This window comes from Macrotis lagotis, chromosome 6 (genome assembly GCF_037893015.1).
Source record: "Macrotis lagotis isolate mMagLag1 chromosome 6, bilby.v1.9.chrom.fasta, whole genome shotgun sequence".
Lineage (NCBI taxonomy): Eukaryota > Metazoa > Chordata > Mammalia > Peramelemorphia > Peramelidae > Macrotis > Macrotis lagotis.
In genome coordinates, this window is record NC_133663.1 from 78,858,483 (window position 1) to 78,876,337 (window position 17,855).

The window sequence follows — 17,855 nt, forward strand, 5'->3', positions numbered from 1 at the left end:
AGTTTTTAAAGATTAATCGGAAAATATTACTCCATTGCTTATATAGTCTTAGGAAATGTTATTTTGCACATAACTGTGAAAATTTAAAAAAATTATTTCAGCAGTTTTCACACAGAAAAGTTTGAAGTTGCTTCTTACTTTTTTCTATAATATAAAGCATATAAAAACAGAAATATGACAGTTAACCAACATTTATTAAATGTCTATATGAGACATGATGGAGCAGTGAATAAAGCACCAACCCTGGAGTCAGGAGTACCTTGGTTCAAATCCAGTCTCAGACACTTAATAATTACCTAGCTGTGTGGTCTTGGGCAAGCCACTTAACCCCACTGCCTTGCAAAAAAACCTTTAAAAAAGTGCATTTTAGAGTAAAAAAAAAGCGATAAACAGTCTCTGATGTCAAGGAGTTCACAGTCTAACAAGGGAAGCAACATCCAAACAACTATGCACAAGCAGAGGATTTGTTTTCATTGGGTCATTTCAATCATATCCAAGTCTTTGTGGCCCCTTTTGTGGTTTTCTCAGCAGAGATACTGGAGGGGTTTCCCATTTCCTTCTCCAGCTCATTTTGTAGGTGAGGAACTGAGGCAAACATGATTAAATGACTTGCCCAGTGTCACACAGCTAGGTAATTATTAAGTGTCTGAGGCTGAATTTAAACTCATGAAGATGAAGCACTATATCCACTGCATCACCTAGCTGTCTATATCACATACACACACACACACACACACACACACACACACACACACACACACACACACAGAGGCAATCTCCAAAGGAAGGCACTAAGCCTAAGGAGGACAGGGAAAGGCTTCTTTGTAGAAGATGGGACTTTAACTGAGACTTGAAGGAAATCAGGCAAGCTAGGAGGGACAATGCAGAGGGAGAACATTCCCAACATGGGGGACAGTCAATGAAAATAATTCATGTCAAGAGATGGAGTGTCTGAACAAACAACAAGACCAGTGTCAATGGATTAAAGTTCTAAGAAGACTGGCAAGGCAGGAAGAGGTCAGATTACAAAGGACTTTGAAAGCTAAAAAGAAAAGGGGCTGCTAGGTGGCACAGTGGATAGAGCACCAGCCCTGGAATCAGGAAGACCTGAGTTCAAATCTAGCCTCAGATACTTAATTACCCAGCTGTGTGACCTTGAGCAAGTCACTTAACCCATTACCTTAAATAAGTAATTTTTTTTTAGAAAAGAAAGCTAAACAGAGAATTTTACATTTACTCCTAGAGGTAATGGGGAACGACTGCAGTGATATGGCCAGATCTACATGTCAGGGAGATCAGTTTGACAGCTGAGTGGTGAATGGATTAGAGCAGAAAGAGACTCTAGGCACAGCAACTAACCTTTGGGTATTAGTCCAGTTCTGAGGTGGTGAGGGTCTGTGTCAGGGAAGTTGCAGTATCAAAGGAAAGTAGAAAGGTTAGAAATGACAGGACTTGCCCACTGATTGTCTATAGGGGATAAGAGTATAAGGAGTTGAGGATGACACCTTGGTTATAAGTTCAGGTGACTGGGAGGATAGAGTTAATCTCAACAGTAATAGAAAAATTAAGATGACAGTAAGGTTGGGGTGGAGAGGGGGAAATAATAAATTCTGCAGGATATCCAGTTTGGGATGACTGATAGGGAGTTACTTATTTGAGACTGGAGGATAACAGATTTACAGTAGGATTTACAAGTACAGCCAAGAGTCATCTTCATAAAGATGATTGTTGAAACCAAGGGAGCTGATAACAATGTCAAATGAAATAGTATAGAGGGAGAAGAGGACCAAAAACAGTCTTGGGGGGAACGTCCCCTATTATTTTTATTATATAAATATTTTATTTATTTTCCAATTACATGCAATGGTAGGTTCTACCAATCTTTTTTTTTGAGTTTTACAATTTTTCTTCCTCCCTCCCTCCCTTCCCTCCTCCCTCCCCCAAGAGAAGGCAGTCTGATATAGTCTTTACATTTGCATCTATGATATGCATAGATCAAAATTGAATGTGATGTGAGAGAAGAAACAGATCCAAAAGGAAGAAAGAAAACATCAGAGACAGCAAAATTTTGTGATACATATGACAACTTTTAAAAATTGAAGATAATAAGCTTTGTTCTTTGTTTAAACGCCGCAGTTCTTTCTCTGAATACATATGGTATTCTCCATCACAAATCCCCGAAAATTATCCCTAATTATAGGACTGGTGGAATGAGCAAGACCATCAAGGTTGATCATCACCCCATGCTATTGTTATGATGTACAATGTTCTTCTAGTTCTGCTCATCTCACTCAGCATCAGTTCCTACAAGTCTTTCCAGGCTATTCTGAAGTCCTATCCCTCAAGTTTTCGTATAAAACAATAGTTCTCCACTCCATACATATCCCACAGTTTGTTCAGCCATTCCCCAATGGATGACATCCCCTCAGTTTCCAATTCTTTCCCACTACAAACAGAGCTGCTATGGATATTTTTGTACATGTGTGATTTTTACCTTTATTCAAGATTTCATTGGGATACAGACCCTTTAGTGATATTGCTAGATCAAAGGTAGGCACATTTTTATTGCCCTTTGGGTATCATTCCAAATTATTCTCCAAAAAGATTAAACCTCCCCTTCTGTTAATAGAAATGAGGTGGTGTAATCAAAAAAGGAGACAAGAGGAATACTGAGATGGGGAAGATCAACCAAAATAGTGTCATCCAAAAAAGAAGAAAATAATCAAGAAGTGAGTTAAATTAATAGTGTCAAAAGCTTTAGAGATTAGCCATTAAGCTTTTGCAGTAAATATCTATTTCCTAAGATATTTTATATTATATTATTTTTATTATCATCATCATTGCTAGCATTTATATAGCTCTTTGAGGTTCAGAAAGGATGGCTATCTCACTTGATCCTCAAATAACCCTGGGAAGTAAGTGCCCACTTAACAGATAAGGAAACTGAGACAGAAAGATTAAATGGCTTGTCCACTGTTACACAGCCAGTAAGTATCTCAGGCCAAATTTAAACTCAGGTTGTCTTGACTCCAAGTCTCTCACTCTCACTCATTGCATCATAACTACCCCCCTTAAGTAGCAGATTAAAAAATTCTTGGGAATGGAAAAGATCCTTCTTTATCTCTTGTTCAAAAGCAATGCGAGTTAAAATTACCAATTTGAAATAAGAAATTTCCTAAGAAAACTTTTCTAATTCAACCAAGTTATACAACAATCTAAAACTTTTTAAACAACCTTTGGATATTTTGTGACTGTGTGGTCTTTTGGAAATGTGCTGTGAATCTTATTTTTGAAAGGAGGTCTAAAATTTTCAACTAGCACTTGTGTTACAGGATTTTCGGATCTAGTAATGCAGACTTTATTCACAATTAAAATTGATGAGAACCACAATATTGCCAATTTTCTATTAACTAGCAAATACAACTCAGAGAAACACAGAAATACAAAGGTATAGCTGGAATGCCAATTCCTTTGCTTGCATTTTTCTCGCTATTGTATTTGGTTGGAATTTAAATTCAATTTTTTTTGTCTCATTCAAGTCTCAATCTATTCCAAAGTGGTGAAAAATCCATGTTTCTTGCTCTCCTGGGCCTAATAGGTATTCCTGTTTTTCTGATTCTGAGATAAAAAGGGAAGAGATTGGGGTTTGGAAAGAACCTATTCATGCCTAAAACATGACTCATTCCCAGATTTCCACAGTTATGAAAACAGTGGGAGTAGAAAAACATTCTAATCTTAATATGTAAGAAAGTAGCTTAGCTATTATCTTCATTAACTAGTTTTATAATTAACAAACCCAGTTGGACAAGATAGCCTCTAAGTTCCCTTCCAACTCAAATTCTAATATATTTATCATAAGGAACAAAATGTTTTCAGTGTATTATTTGGATATTCATATTTATATTTAGCATGAATTAATATTTAATACCATGGGGAGCTTAGAATTCATTAACAAAAAGTTAGAAATATAAATGAAATGCCTTGATGCTACTGTTAACTTTCATTGGTAATTAAATTGCTTGTGAATAGGGGAATGGAGGATGAGGTGTTTGTTTAAGCAGAGGCCACAAGGATCCTGCTGATAAAAACCCATTGGGATGAGAGTTGGAATCTTATGTGAGGAAGGTCCAGTAGTTTTGCCAGGAGTGGACTGTTTGGACTAGAAGTCAGTCTTCAGAAAGGAGTTAGCTCTATTATGTATAAAACTTTGGGATAAGTACTCTGTCCCTACCCTCTAGGACCTCACAGATCCAATCAGAGAGGGAAAGTCCTATATATAAATTCTGTTATATTTAGCTGAAGTTAGATTGTGAAGCAGAGAATTTAAATACGAACCAAAGAAATTTTTGATTGATCCCAGAAACAATAGGGAGCCAGTAGAGGCTGTTGAGATGGGTGTGTTATGGTCAGACCTGTAATATAGGAATTTCACTTTGGCAACTCTTACAGATTATGGACTAGGTAAGGGGGAAAGTAGAAGGGAGGCAAAAACAGCAAGGAAGAAGCTATTGAATAAGTAATCAAGAGCCTCCCAAGAATGGAAAGTAAAAATTCGAAATGGGCCCTAGAGTTTCCAAGGGTGGCTGATTTACTCATTCAGAGTAGTTTCTCCCCTAGGAGAATTACACTCAGTGAGCCAGATTCTTCCATATTTTGAAAATTGTCCCAAGTTTGCCAATATGGTTTAAGTTATGTGGCATTGATGTGTTACTAATAGTTGATAAATAAGCATTTATTGGGACAGTGCTTGATATAGAAGAGAAACAGCTTAATAAATGTTTATCTACATAGCTTTTGATCTCAGTGGAGAACAGTGTTTGCTCATCTTTTTCATTTAGTGACTGACTGCTTAATTTTGCTCACCCCTCTGGGGTGAAGGAGTCCTACATGCTGCAAGAAGGCAGAGAAGTTTGAGATTTTTTAAAGGAAAGAAAAAAGCAGGGAGAATGGAAAAGTGGGAAGAGGAGAGAAACTCAGTATCAAAGGGAGACTTCCAGCCTCGTACCAGTTAGAAGACCTCACTGATTCCAGGAAAAACTCCCAAACTGGCAAAGCCAGTGTCGGGAGACAGGTGGCAGCCAAGGCTTCAGACTTAGAACTAAACCATTAAGTTTGTTATGCCCTTCAGAGCATTCTCCAATCCAACCTCGTCTCTCCATGGACCAGCCTACAAGTCTTCCTTTCCCTGATCTCCCTTTCCAGAGATGCCTTCAGGGTCACTTATACCTGAGCAGTGTTCCTGGAATAAGGCAGGTTCAAGGGCTGTTCCAGCAGTAGCCTCTAGTCAGACATCTTCCCCGAGGAGCCAGGACAGCTCCTTTGGTCATTGCAGCTTGCTCCTGCCTAATTATGCCACTTCTAAATGAATAACCTGAGTTGTTATTGCTGTTGGGAGTGTGGAATGGGGAGGATGAGGGTGGTTTACTTTATATACATTATAGATGGAACAACAGGAATGAGAATCTGAATCACACTTGGAAATTCACTGATGTGTGCAGCTCTAGCTAAGGAAGCTCCCTCTACCAGTGAGGGTTGGCACCTGTCAGATGAGAGTCTTAGAAGCTGCTCAGAGCATCAAGACAGTGACTTGCCTGGGTTCATATAACCAGTCAAAAACTGGACTTGAACCTGGGACTACAATTATATCTTTGTTTTTTAAAAGAAGGAAGAAAGAGGGCGGCTAGGTGGTGCAGTGGATAAAGCACCAGCCCTGGAGTCAGGAGTGCCCGGGTTCAAATTCTGTCTCAGACACTTAATAAATAGCTAGCCGTGCGGCCTTGGGCAAGCCACTTAACCCCATTTGCCTTGCAAACCCCCCCCCCAAAAAAGAAGAAAGAAAAACCTAATCAAAAGTAACAGCACCTTGGCTAGTGTCCTGTTGGAGGATACTGAATTTTCTTAGGCTAATTGATCAAGTACTACTTTATTCTAGGCTGCTTATGATGCTATCCTTGCCAGTTTTCTAAGCTTGGTTTTTTATTTGTTTTTGATTTTGATCTTTAATTGTCAGGTTTAGGTTTGTTTTTTAGGTTTTTGCAAGGCAGTGGGGTTAAGTGGCTTGCCCAAGGCCGCACAGCTAGGTAATTATTAAGTGTCTGAGGTCAGATTTGAACCCGGGCACTCCTGACTCCAGGGCAGGTGCTCTATTCACAGCGCCACCTAGCCGCCCCCCCCAGTTGTCAATTTTTTAAAAACAATTTTTAATAAAATAAAATACTCAGAACTGGGATGAAGTTGACTATGTTATAGTGATCTGGGGCCTAAGCTATATGGAATATGAAAGTTTAGATAAGTCTCCATGTGGAGACTGGGTTAGAGAACTAGTTAATCCAGTTAAGGATGCCATGAAATGGAAAGGGAAGTTGTGAGCACCATTGCTTGGGGCCATTGCAGAAGAAAGAAACAATCTTGTTTCCGAAGAAGCTTCAGAGGAACAGCCAGCTCACAGATCTATTTTAATAGCTGTCAGGAATTATTGAGCCACAAGATGGCACTCCAACTTGAAAGAAATAGCTGTTGTTCTTAGGAAGTATGACCTAAGGTTCTAAAATCCAAGGAGAATGTTAATTTTTCCATCTTCCCACCCCCGCACCCCCGTGTTTACAATTTTCCAGAGCGCTGAAATTTCGGGTTTCCCAATAGGAAGTGTAAGAGTTTGACTTTTGAACAAAATGCACCATAACCATTTAGGGCCAGGAAGGGCTGTACATTGTTTATAATTCTTGACAAACCATGCATTTAAAGGTTCTCATATGTTCCCTTTTTTAAAAAATTTCCTTTTCCTCCTTCTCCTTTGGATACAAGACGGTGCAGCACAAACTCGCTGAATTGAAAACACACATTTGTGTGACCAGGGCTTTTGTGGACAGCTGTCTCCAGCTGCATAAGACAAAACATCTGGACTCCGCTACTGCTTCCATGGCAAAATACTGGTATGTATGTTCCAATAACTGAAGGGTGTGTTTTTTGCAGACGGCTGTGGAGGTGGGCCAACTTTACCCATAACTCTGAACCCCTCAGAGGGAGGAGGTTGTAGCAACACAAAAGAGTAAAAATAGGCAACCATTTTTATTTGGCGAAAGGTCCCACTGAGGCAAATTTAAGCCATACTGAGAATTCATCTGTCACAAGGTTTGGTGATGAACTCTGAACTCCTCTCGATTGAAATAACCAAAGACTGGATGAAGACCAATGATTTCTCCCCATAGGAAGACTGTCTGGTTTCAAAGTGGCTTGAACTTAATAATTACCTAGCTGTGTGGCCTTGGGCAAGCCACTTAACCCCATTGCCTTGCAAAAAAATAAAAAATAAAAAAAAAAAACAAAGTGGCTTGAAGCATTTGTTTCAAGAAGACAGAATTGGCTATCCAATCAAACATTTTAAATGTATTTTAAGATAGGAGAATACCCAATTTTTTTTTAGGTTTTTTTCAAGGCAAATGCAGTTAAGAGGCTTGCCCAAGGCCACATAGCTAGGTAATTATTAAGTGTCTGAGACCGGATTTGAACCCAGGTACTCCTGACTCTAAGGCCGGTGCTTTATCCATTAAGCCACCTAGCCTCCCCAAGAATGCCCAATTTAAAGAAGTTAAAAGTTCTGCTGTTGAATAAAATGAATATAATGATTGTGAATAAGAGAAAGAGTTCACTCAAACTTCATATGGATTTTTGTATATTTTTTAGGTTTGTTTTTTTTTTTTTTTGCAAGGCAATGAGGTCAAGTGGCTTGCCCAAGGCCACACAGCTAGGCAATTATTAAGTGTCTGAGGTCAGATTTGAACTCGGGTACTCCTGACTCCAGGACTCCACTGCGCCACCTAGCTGCCCCCTTCATATGGATTTTTAAGATCCAAGGATGTAGAAACCAAGTCAGAGATAGTAGGCTACTTTCTCTTTAAAAAAAAAAAAAATAATCCTATTACCTTGAAAACTGTAAGGGAAAAAAATCTGTCATTATTCATTAACTTCAAATTCAGTCAGGTCAAAAGGAAAGCAAGCAAAAAATAAGCAAGATAATGCTTGTGTTCTCATACAAATAATTTTTGTACCATTTGGGGAGATGTCTTAAATTGGCCTCCCCCCACCAATTTCAGATTTAACAGAGCAAAAGATAGACAGATTTCAAAGAGCTTTGCTATCTACTGTCCTCAGCATTCTTTGGAAAGACCTGGTATGGTAAAACTCATATTAAGAGATGAAGCAAGGAAACAGTTAGTTGGAACCTAGAAAATATTTCACATATTTGCCAAATATAGATATTTCCAAAATTCCAACTGTCCTTGTCCCCCAGTTTCTATCACACTTGTCTGTAAACAGTTAAATTAGTGCTTTTTCTACAAGTCAGATCTACCTCTTGAACTAAAACTTATTTGATATAGAAAATTGATCTATGATTATATGTTTATCTTAAGTGTTTGTCTTTTTTTTCAGACTGGGAAGGAAGGGGGGAGATATGGATTTTAGTTTAAAAATTGTATTATTTTTAAGTTGGATAGATAAAATTCCCATCCTGTTATCTTCTCATGAAATTTTGCATTTAAATTGATGAGATTGGGGGTAGGAAATGGGGAACACGTTCCCCTTTTAAGTTCTTCATATTGGTCTACTTAAAAAAACAAGACTATACAAATATGGTTAATTCTTTTTTATATATAAATATATTGTTGCTATTTCAAAGACATATACTTTTAATTAAAGTGTCTTCCTTAGGACTTCACTATTACCTAAAAAGGGCTAGTCTTTTTTTTTTTAGGATTTTTTTTTGCAAGGCAAATGGGGGTTAAGTGGCTTGCCCAAGGCCACACAGCTAGGTAATTATTAAGTGTCTGAGGCCGGATTTGAACTCAGGTACTCCTGACTCCAGGGCTGGTGCTCTATCCACTGCAGCACCTAGCTGCCACAAAGGGCTTGTCTTTTTATGACTGTGACAGAAATTGCATTTATAACTGCTAATAAATTTGGTGATAAGAAGTCAGAGAATAACTTTCTTTCAAAATAGATGTAGAAGGGGGCAGCTTGATGGTTCAGTGGATAGAGCACCGGCCCTGAAGTCAGGAGGACCTGAGTTCAAATGTGACCTCAGACACTTAATAATTGCCTAGCTGTGTGACTTGGGCAAGACACTTAACCCCATTGCCATAAATAAATAAAATTTTAAAAAACAGATGTAGATTGTGAATATAAACACAAAGAATTGTTGCAGTTTTGAGAAATTTTAGTTAAACAGAAAATCTGAGTAATTTAAGTAAATATCTTCTTCCTGAACATAGTACTATTTTGTGGGAGAGGAAGAGCTGAATTATTTCAACATGTAATAGGATAAACTTTATATTTCATTTACATGGACACAACCTTAATAAAAACCTGGCAAATAAACAATTAACCAAGAAGGTTCTATGTAGTAATTTTAAAATTTATTTTTATATATGCTTTTGAAGGAACAGTTAATTGATTATCCATCTATTAAGAGCTGCTTTTTTTGGAATATGAGGTTGAGGAAGGGGGGAGAGAGAGAAACTAGATTTTTGTTTATTAAAAAATTAAATTAAATTTATAAAATAAAATTGGCCATTTTTGATAGGCAAACTTACATGATATATCTACATATAAGAGTTTAATGGCTCCATAAACTTGCATAGTTACACAGTCATAAATAATCCATTCCCTGATTTGAGACCATTCCACTATCCTCTTTAAATGCTCCTTTTTCCTGTATTTTATCCATTTAGGGCATCTGAACTACAAAACTGTGGCTTACGATTGTGTGCAGCTTCATGGAGGATGGGGATACATGTGGGAATACCCCATTGCAAAGTGAGTATTTCTTAGGAAGAAAAATTGTTTTGTTATACTCTTCTTTGAAGATGAGCTTTGATCATGAGTTCCATTGACTATAAATAAAAAGCAGAGAGAAAACTACCCAATAGTTAGATGACTGAAGATGACCATTATATGTGTGACAAAGCATATGGTAACAATACCTTCAAAGAGTTTTCAAATCAGGTTAAAATACAGGAAAGTGAGAAGGGAGGATCATTAAAGAGATTCATTTAATTCATTTAATCTTTTCAGCTTGTGATAAATAAGATAACTAGACATTTTGTTTTTGAATCTTTTTTTAAGTCTTTAAAAAAATCTTTAAAAACTTAAAATTGATGTAAAAAAGAGGTCTAATATCTTAACTTTTGAAGATAATTTTGCAGGAAAAAATTAATTCAATTCCTCTTGGTAGAAGTCTTAAAATAAGAGTGTTTAAAGGTACCAATTCTGTGCCTTAGCTATATGTTTATAACTTGTCGGTGGAAACATGCCAGTTTGTAAAGAGGCAGACAAACACATTCCAGAGGTTTCTTCCTCCCTATAACTAACTCCCTCCCTTCACTGTTGTGTTTTGCCACATCAGTCCCCACAATGTTCTCTCCTCACTGAACTGGGGAATGTGTTATTTTTTTCTCTGACTCACCCAGATTAACAGTTTACACACTGTCTCCACAAAAAAGAAAAATTCATGCTGAACACACAAAAGTTGCTTCACATTTAATCCAGTAGTGAGAAGGCTGTGGGATTTATAAAAGTCATCTTCACTTTGCTTAAATGTTTTTAGATTTTTTCTAAAGGGAGGAAAAACCCCACCTTTTTTCTAAATTTGGCTTCAAATTTGGGTAGTTTGAGGCTTTCAAACCTTTCACTTTGCCTGGCTTAGTTATAACCATTTTGATATACTTCTAGTCCCTAATGAGAATAGCAGCTGTCAGTTATATCAAAACAAGACAAAACACCCTCATAAACTGCTTAGGAATAAAGACAACATATACTTAAATTGTTAATTTTCTCATCTTTAGTAGACACTGATTGATTTTGGCATATTTATTTTAGTCTCTAAATAAAATAAAATAAAATAAAGTTTCTTACAGGCCTTCTTTTGCTATGTACAAACACTCTTGGAACTGTCCCCAAAAGCTCTGAAATTAACAGCAAGTATTTTCCTCCATATATCTCTGATACTAGAAATAAATTTGCATGCCATCCTCAACTCCTTATTTTCTCTCACCCCCTATAAGTTAATCTGTTGCCAAGTCCTATTGATTGTACCTCTTTAACATTTCACATGCACCTATGCTTCTCCCCTGTGCCACTGCCACCATCCTGGGCCTGGCCCTCATTACCTCAAGCCTGGACTATGACAGTTGCCCGCTATAAAAGTCTCTTCCTATTACAATGCAGCCTTCACCCAGCTCTCAGGGATATTGCTAATACCCAAGTTTGACCATGCCATGCCCCCCACCACCGCTATCCTCCCCTTTAACCAGTAAACTTCAGAGACTCCCTATTCACCTCTAGTATTAAACATAAAATCCTCATTTTGATGTTCAGAGCCTTTGATAACCTGATAACTTTCTTCTTACATTCGTTCCTCTGCATACTCTGTGATCCAGTGACAATGGATCAGACAACCAGAATGAGTGCCCCCATCCCAACCCCCTTTGCCTCCTGGCTTCCAGGCTTTCTTTAAATGCCAGCTAAAATCCTACCTTCTCCAAGATCCCCCTTAAATCTAGTGCCTCCCCTCTGTTGACTGCCTCCATTTTTTCTTCTACATGACTTATTTGGACAGTTGTTTAAATGTTGTCTCCTTAATTAGGCTGAGAGCCTTTTAAGGATAGGAGCTACCCTTTGTATCTCCAGAGTCTTAATAAATTAATTGGAGTTTTTGAGGAAGGCACACAGAAATGGAAAGGGACCCACATGCTTTGAGCACAACAGAATGGTTGGTCTTGACTTTTTCAGGAATAATCACGCATAGGTCAGTTAAAAGCAAAAGACACAGCATGATGGCACGTTGGACATAAGCTGTCTGAATCCAAGAGACTCATATTTCTGCCAAAGAATAATCATGGTTATCTGATTCAAATGAACTGGGAATTTTTTTCCTCCTAAACACAGTAGAAAGAATTAAGAAGGATGGTACTGTATAACCCTTCATATCACAAAGTGAATCACAGGGTTTTAATATGTCATTCTTAGATACTTGGACCTGACCTGTGATTTCATACAGGGAATGTGGATACCCCCTATATCAATTCAAATCTTCTCCAACTTAGAGTTTTAGAAATGCTTCCAGGGAACTTAGAAATGCTTTTTCCAAGCTCACACAACCAATATGTGTCAGAAGAGAGACTTGAATTCAGATCTTTCCACTCTGCCATAATTCTTATTCGATGAAAAAAAACTTTGTTTATTTCTCATAAGCTAAGAGATAAGCTACAGTATTACAGCAACATACATATTGATAAGTCTTGCTTTTATATGGAAATTAAATTTAAAATAGCATTCTAGGATTTTTGGAGTTTTAAGAGATCAGAAAAATAATATTCTACTCTTTTGTTTTACCATTGAGGTAACTGTTGTTTAAGTAACATCACATGCAGAAGTCACAGAAGTATTAGTATTCCTACTCAAACCTTCAGACTCCACATCCAGGGTGGCCTCTCATTGCCCCCTTCTAGGGGCAGAACATTAGTTTATCTCAGTCTCACGTAGGGTCTCATTTCATAGTTCAGGGACATAGTGCGAGCTTTGGCACTTTGTGGCTTGTTATGATTAAACATTCCTTCTGTTTCTTTTCCTGTTAATATGCTCATGACTAGATTTAACCAGTAACTTCCTGACTGATTTAGAGAAGTGGGATGGCATAGGAGAAGACCACTGACTCTAAAGGCAGGACCTGGCTTCAAATTCTACTTCTGGTAGTCACTCCCTGAGGGGCCAGAGGCCTCCAGAAATCTGTTATGTTGTCAGTAAAATGAGGGAACTGTACCAGATGGCTTCAGAAATGCCTTTCTTCTCTGAATCTTTTGTCCTAAGAAATCAGTTTGATATTTGGGGAAATGACTAAATCAGTCCTAAAAGCAAACAGGAAAAACAGCATTATGAGTTTCTATAGCATTGGAGAAATAAAATGTAAACATTGTATGTATTGGCTTTGGTGTTGAAGGGGGGGAGAGAGAGAGAGAGAGAAACAGAGAGAGAAACAAAGAAACAAAGAGAGAGACAGAGAAAGAGAGACTGAGACAGAAAGAGAATATGAGAGTATAAAAGCACTTGGAAATACCACCATCCCAAGAACTACGTCTCAGTAGTCAAGTCAGACTTTTAAAAATAGCTTAGTTAGTGCTTAAACTCAAATATTTGTTAAGTGTCTGCTATTTGTAGCAGCCATCATGTTAAATGCTGTGGAGGAAATATCCAAGAATATAAGGTATATGTAAACAATAGAGTCAAATTTCAGAATTTGGGGCCACATTTTCTACAGAAGTGACATGTTATATTTTTCTATTTGTATAATAACCTAAATTTCACTCCTGGAAGAAATGATAGAAAATATCTTAGAACATATCTCTTTGGGAAAAGACCTAAGCTAATTTTTACCATATTGTCTCAACTAATCAAAGTTATATGAATTAATGAGAAAAGGGATTCGGACTGAGTATGGAAACCTGGGCTCTTTCAGCATTTACATTGATTAATGTTATCCCTAAATAATTTCCATTAATTAGAACTGCCAAGGTGACTGAATTTTTCCATGATTTTGTGTCCTCACCTATAAAGTAAGAATAATAATATAACTCCCTACCTCACAGAATTATAAGGAGAAGGGAAAAGGAGATGAAATGGAAGAGAATAGAAAGTAAAGAACATTGGGAAAATGCCAAGTGATAATTAGTATAATTATTATTTTTGTTCTTGGGTGAAGTCAAACATATATAGCTTTGTGGAGAACACTCAGTCTCTGTTACCTCTGCATATCTTGATAGTGTAGATATTGAACTTTTGTTAATTCAGTATAATTTCCTTTAAATCTGTTGGAAATGTTCCTTGACTTTATAGCTATGGGAGCCTATTGGAAAAATATAAAGCTTTTTTTTCTTTTCTAAAATAATTCTTGTATTGCAGTTTTACCTAAAAACTCTGAGACCTGAAGGAAATTAAGACTTTTATTTTTAAATCCAAAAAAAAGTTTCATTTCCTCCTCTGATTATGTTGGTAAATTGTAGAAGATTAAATTTAAAAAAAATCATAACTATGCTGCCTAATTAAATTTGTCATTTTCTCAAGGAATTACAATGTATGTGTTACAGTTCATATTATATCAGATTATTTAAAGAAACTTAATTTATGTTTTATAGTTACTTCAATCCAAAGATAATACAATTATGTCAAAAAAGAAAGCTTTTTAAAAATATTGCCCTTCCCTCTCTCTTGGGAACTATCTAACATGAACTTTAAAATAATTACCCATTATCTTGTGGTACATAATTTACTATTTTTGTGACTTGTTATTCATTCTTTTAACTCCTTCCCACCCAGAGCATATGTGGATGCCCGAGTCCAGCCAATCTACGGTGGAACCAATGAAATAATGAGGGAGCTGATTGCTAGAGAGATTGTTCGGGACAAGTAAACATCTGCCTCCATCTGAGAATCCAGTTACAGCTGATCTAGATTTAAATCTTTATAATAGAATACAACCTGGAAATTTTTTTTTTAATACAGGACAAAAACAAAGTTTGGAGATGAAAAATTGCTTTGTTGAAGGAGAGTTCTTTAAATACTAACTTCTAAAATTTTTAAATGGAGACAACTTTCAATTCTATTTTTATATGAAACTGAGAAGGGAAAAGGACAATACATTTTAAGGTCTGAATCACTCAAATTTGAATTTAATCTAATATTTTAATGACCCTAATTTGAGTTTGAGTTTACATAGACTTACTTGGAATAATTCCAACTGCCTTTTGCTAAAATTATTCAAATAATTTCTTCAGGTCCTTTACCTGATGAAGCCTTACTCAGCAATGACCTTTCCATTTTAATTTATAATGGAACTATCATTTGCTACCTTACCCTTCTTTAAAAATTTTGGTACATTTCATGAATCTCCAGGGATTGGCTCTTATTTCAGAGTAAAATAATTAATGACAATAAATACAGTAATTTAATTTGCAAATAAACCACATTATTCTTAAATAATGTATATTTTGTGAAACATCAAATAAAATATTTTAAATGCTTAAATTATTCTTGTTAAGTAGCATGCCTGTCATTGTGTTTTGTTTTTGTTTTTGCTTTTTGACTTTTTACTGTTGAGGATAGAGGTATTGCTGTTGTCTCTCTAGTTGTCTCCTAAATTTATATGCATATTCTCTGTGGATCCATACCCACTTCTTCATGCTCCAAGGTAGAGTCAGTGCTTTCTGACTCAGGCAAAATATTTTCTTGGCTATTATTAAATTTTCCCAATGGAATATTTTTATTAGCAGCAACTTGGATGAAGTGTAGTTGGCATCCAAATAAAATTTGCAAACAATATAATTCTGGCAGAGATAGCTAGTAAGTTACATGGCAGAATCAGGACCTAAAAAGATTCTGACAGGCTATAATGATGAGCTAGCTCCCTTAAATAATGTTGAATTTTAAAATGTTTCCACAAAGGCCTGTTCTGGTGCCACTACCTGTTATGGAAGTGATCTTGGGTTCAGAGCCCATGCTCTTGACAAGCTCCTCTATGCTGGAAAGGTTTCAGTTATTTGAACCAGCAATGGACTGCTTTTCAAGGACCAGTCTAAGTGCAGAGAAACTGATTTGTAATCAGTAGGCTGGACTTTTAATGATGAATTCTTTATCTGTGTCCCACAAAGAAAAATAAATACCAACTTGGGTGGCCCTTTCTGTACTTTCTTAATGATGATATCAGAGGATATGAAAAATCATAATTTTCAGATTATTTATAAGCATTAATTCATTTGTTGGATATAAATGGTATAGATTTTTCCACTGACATATTGCTGGAGAATCAAAAAGAATTAAATCAAATCTGTCTTTAAAATTCTTGCTACAAATAAAACCAGAAGATAAAAGAAAATTGCATCTAAACTGAAAAATGACAGTCTCCATGGAGAAACCAGTAAAGCAATTGGTGACACTGGTGTGTCATACTTCCAAAAGCAACAGGAAACTTTTCCTCAAAACATTTGTTCATCTTTGTTTGTAGAACTTATTATGAATAATTTGTGAAAAAAGACCATCATGAAAATAATTGCACTGCATATCAACATATAATCACAAAGATGAAGTGGTTAAAAATGGTTTCAAAGAATGACCCTGCACATTAAATAAACATATATTTGAAGGGTCAGTACCTTCAATGCAAAGGTAGTTAGGGGAAGGATGGTAAAAATGTGTTGGAAAGCATGGACAAGGATTAAATAACAAAAAGGGTCAAAAAGTTCACATACCAAAGAGAAGCTTCATACCTGTGACTCTACCTATTTTCTTAGGAAATAGAGTTGAGACACTGGGGATGGCAAGTCTTCAAATAATACCACAAATAAAACAAAATATTTTATCAGGCAGGAAATGACTGGTTACTGATTAGAAGCCATTTTTTTTTAGTTTTTGCAAGGCAATGGGGTTAAGTGGCTTGCCCAAGGCCACACAGCTAGGTAATTATTAAGTGTCTGAGGCCAGATTTGAACTCAGATACTCCTGACTCCAAGGCCAGTACTCTATCCACTGTGACACCTAGCCGCCCCCAGAAGCCATTTCTAAATCAGCTTACTATACCATTAGATTGGCAACTTTTTAGAACAAAAATAGAGATGAATGCCAGATGAGACGATAGAGCATGCAGTTGAGGCAACTTCAAATACCTGATCTATTTAAATAAGGTATTGATAACAAAAAATGGGAAACATAAAAGAAGAGTTAAAATTTCCACCATTTCCTAAGGATTTTTATGTAAACAGTTTAAATGATTTGTCCCATTATAAAGATCAAAAGAGTCTAAGAGTTGCTCTTGCAAGCAACAAATTAATGTCCTTGGAAAATATGACAACTAATATATAAAATCTTTTGAAGATCAACTAAAGTTGTAGGAATGGTGTCTCTTCATTAAGAGAGATAAAAGGCTGTATGTTAGATCTTTCAGAGGACATTTAAAAGTTGTAGGAAAATCTACTTAAGGTTTATAAAAAGCACAAAGAAGAATCCCAAAATCTTATTAATAATTTTGGTTTGATACAACAGACTCACAAATGCCTAGTAATTTCCAAAAGAGTTTAAATAAAACTGTCTGAAAGTAATTGCCACTTAGAGTACATAGTCGTGTATTTTTTTTTTGACTTGTCATAGGTACCAAACTCTACTTGAAAGCCCAGTCCTTGTCTTTTGCATCACAGAATGGAACACAAGAGAAAATTCTGAAATAGCATTATAGTGTAAATAGCATTCATATCTGTATGTTCTTTTTTGAAAAATTATTATTATGCAATCTAATTGAGAAATTAAATAAATGGGTATTAGATAATTCCTGATCTACTAAAATAAAAAACTAATTCTTAGAAAGAATTTCTTGTATAACATTTCTTATATTGCACAATCTTTTTAATGAGTAAACTAGGTTAGGGTTATAAACTCCTGTGATTTAAATCCTACTCTTTGTGAAGTTTGCCTTGTCTATGTTATTGAAGGCTCTTCCAGCATAGAACAAGTTTTGACAGGACTTAAATTTCAGACACTTTAATATGAGCCCAGTGGTAGGCTGCCTCTTTCTCTATCTGCTGATTAGTCTAATTAAATTGGGAAAGGCTTGTCATGAGCTTCACTTTAGAATAATGACTTTTTTTGTCTGTAGCAACTACTGAAGTTAAGACAATCATTTCTATGTGTGTAATCTTGTGCATTTTCAGGCCTCTCTGCAGGATTAATAACAGTAAATTGTTTGTATATTTCTGTGTATTGCTATAGTGAGGTACAGAACCATTGCATTTGTGCAAGGTTTGTAATCCTCTGACTGC

The 17,855-nt window shown here is 36.2% G+C and overlaps 1 protein-coding gene across 1 annotated transcript in view; it reads left to right on the forward strand.

Moving 5' to 3' along the window:
- ACADL (acyl-CoA dehydrogenase long chain) overlaps positions 1-15,075 on the forward strand; it is a 41,611-nt gene extending 26,536 nt beyond the window's left edge. Inside the window, 4 exon segments of the mRNA XM_074191463.1 lie at positions 6,805-6,932; positions 9,729-9,746; positions 9,748-9,813; positions 14,368-15,075. Of these exon segments, the coding sequence (XP_074047564.1) occupies positions 6,805-6,932; positions 9,729-9,746; positions 9,748-9,813; positions 14,368-14,461 (306 nt within the window). The 3' untranslated portion in view covers positions 14,462-15,075.
- Positions 15,076-17,855: the final 2,780 nt, after the last annotated feature.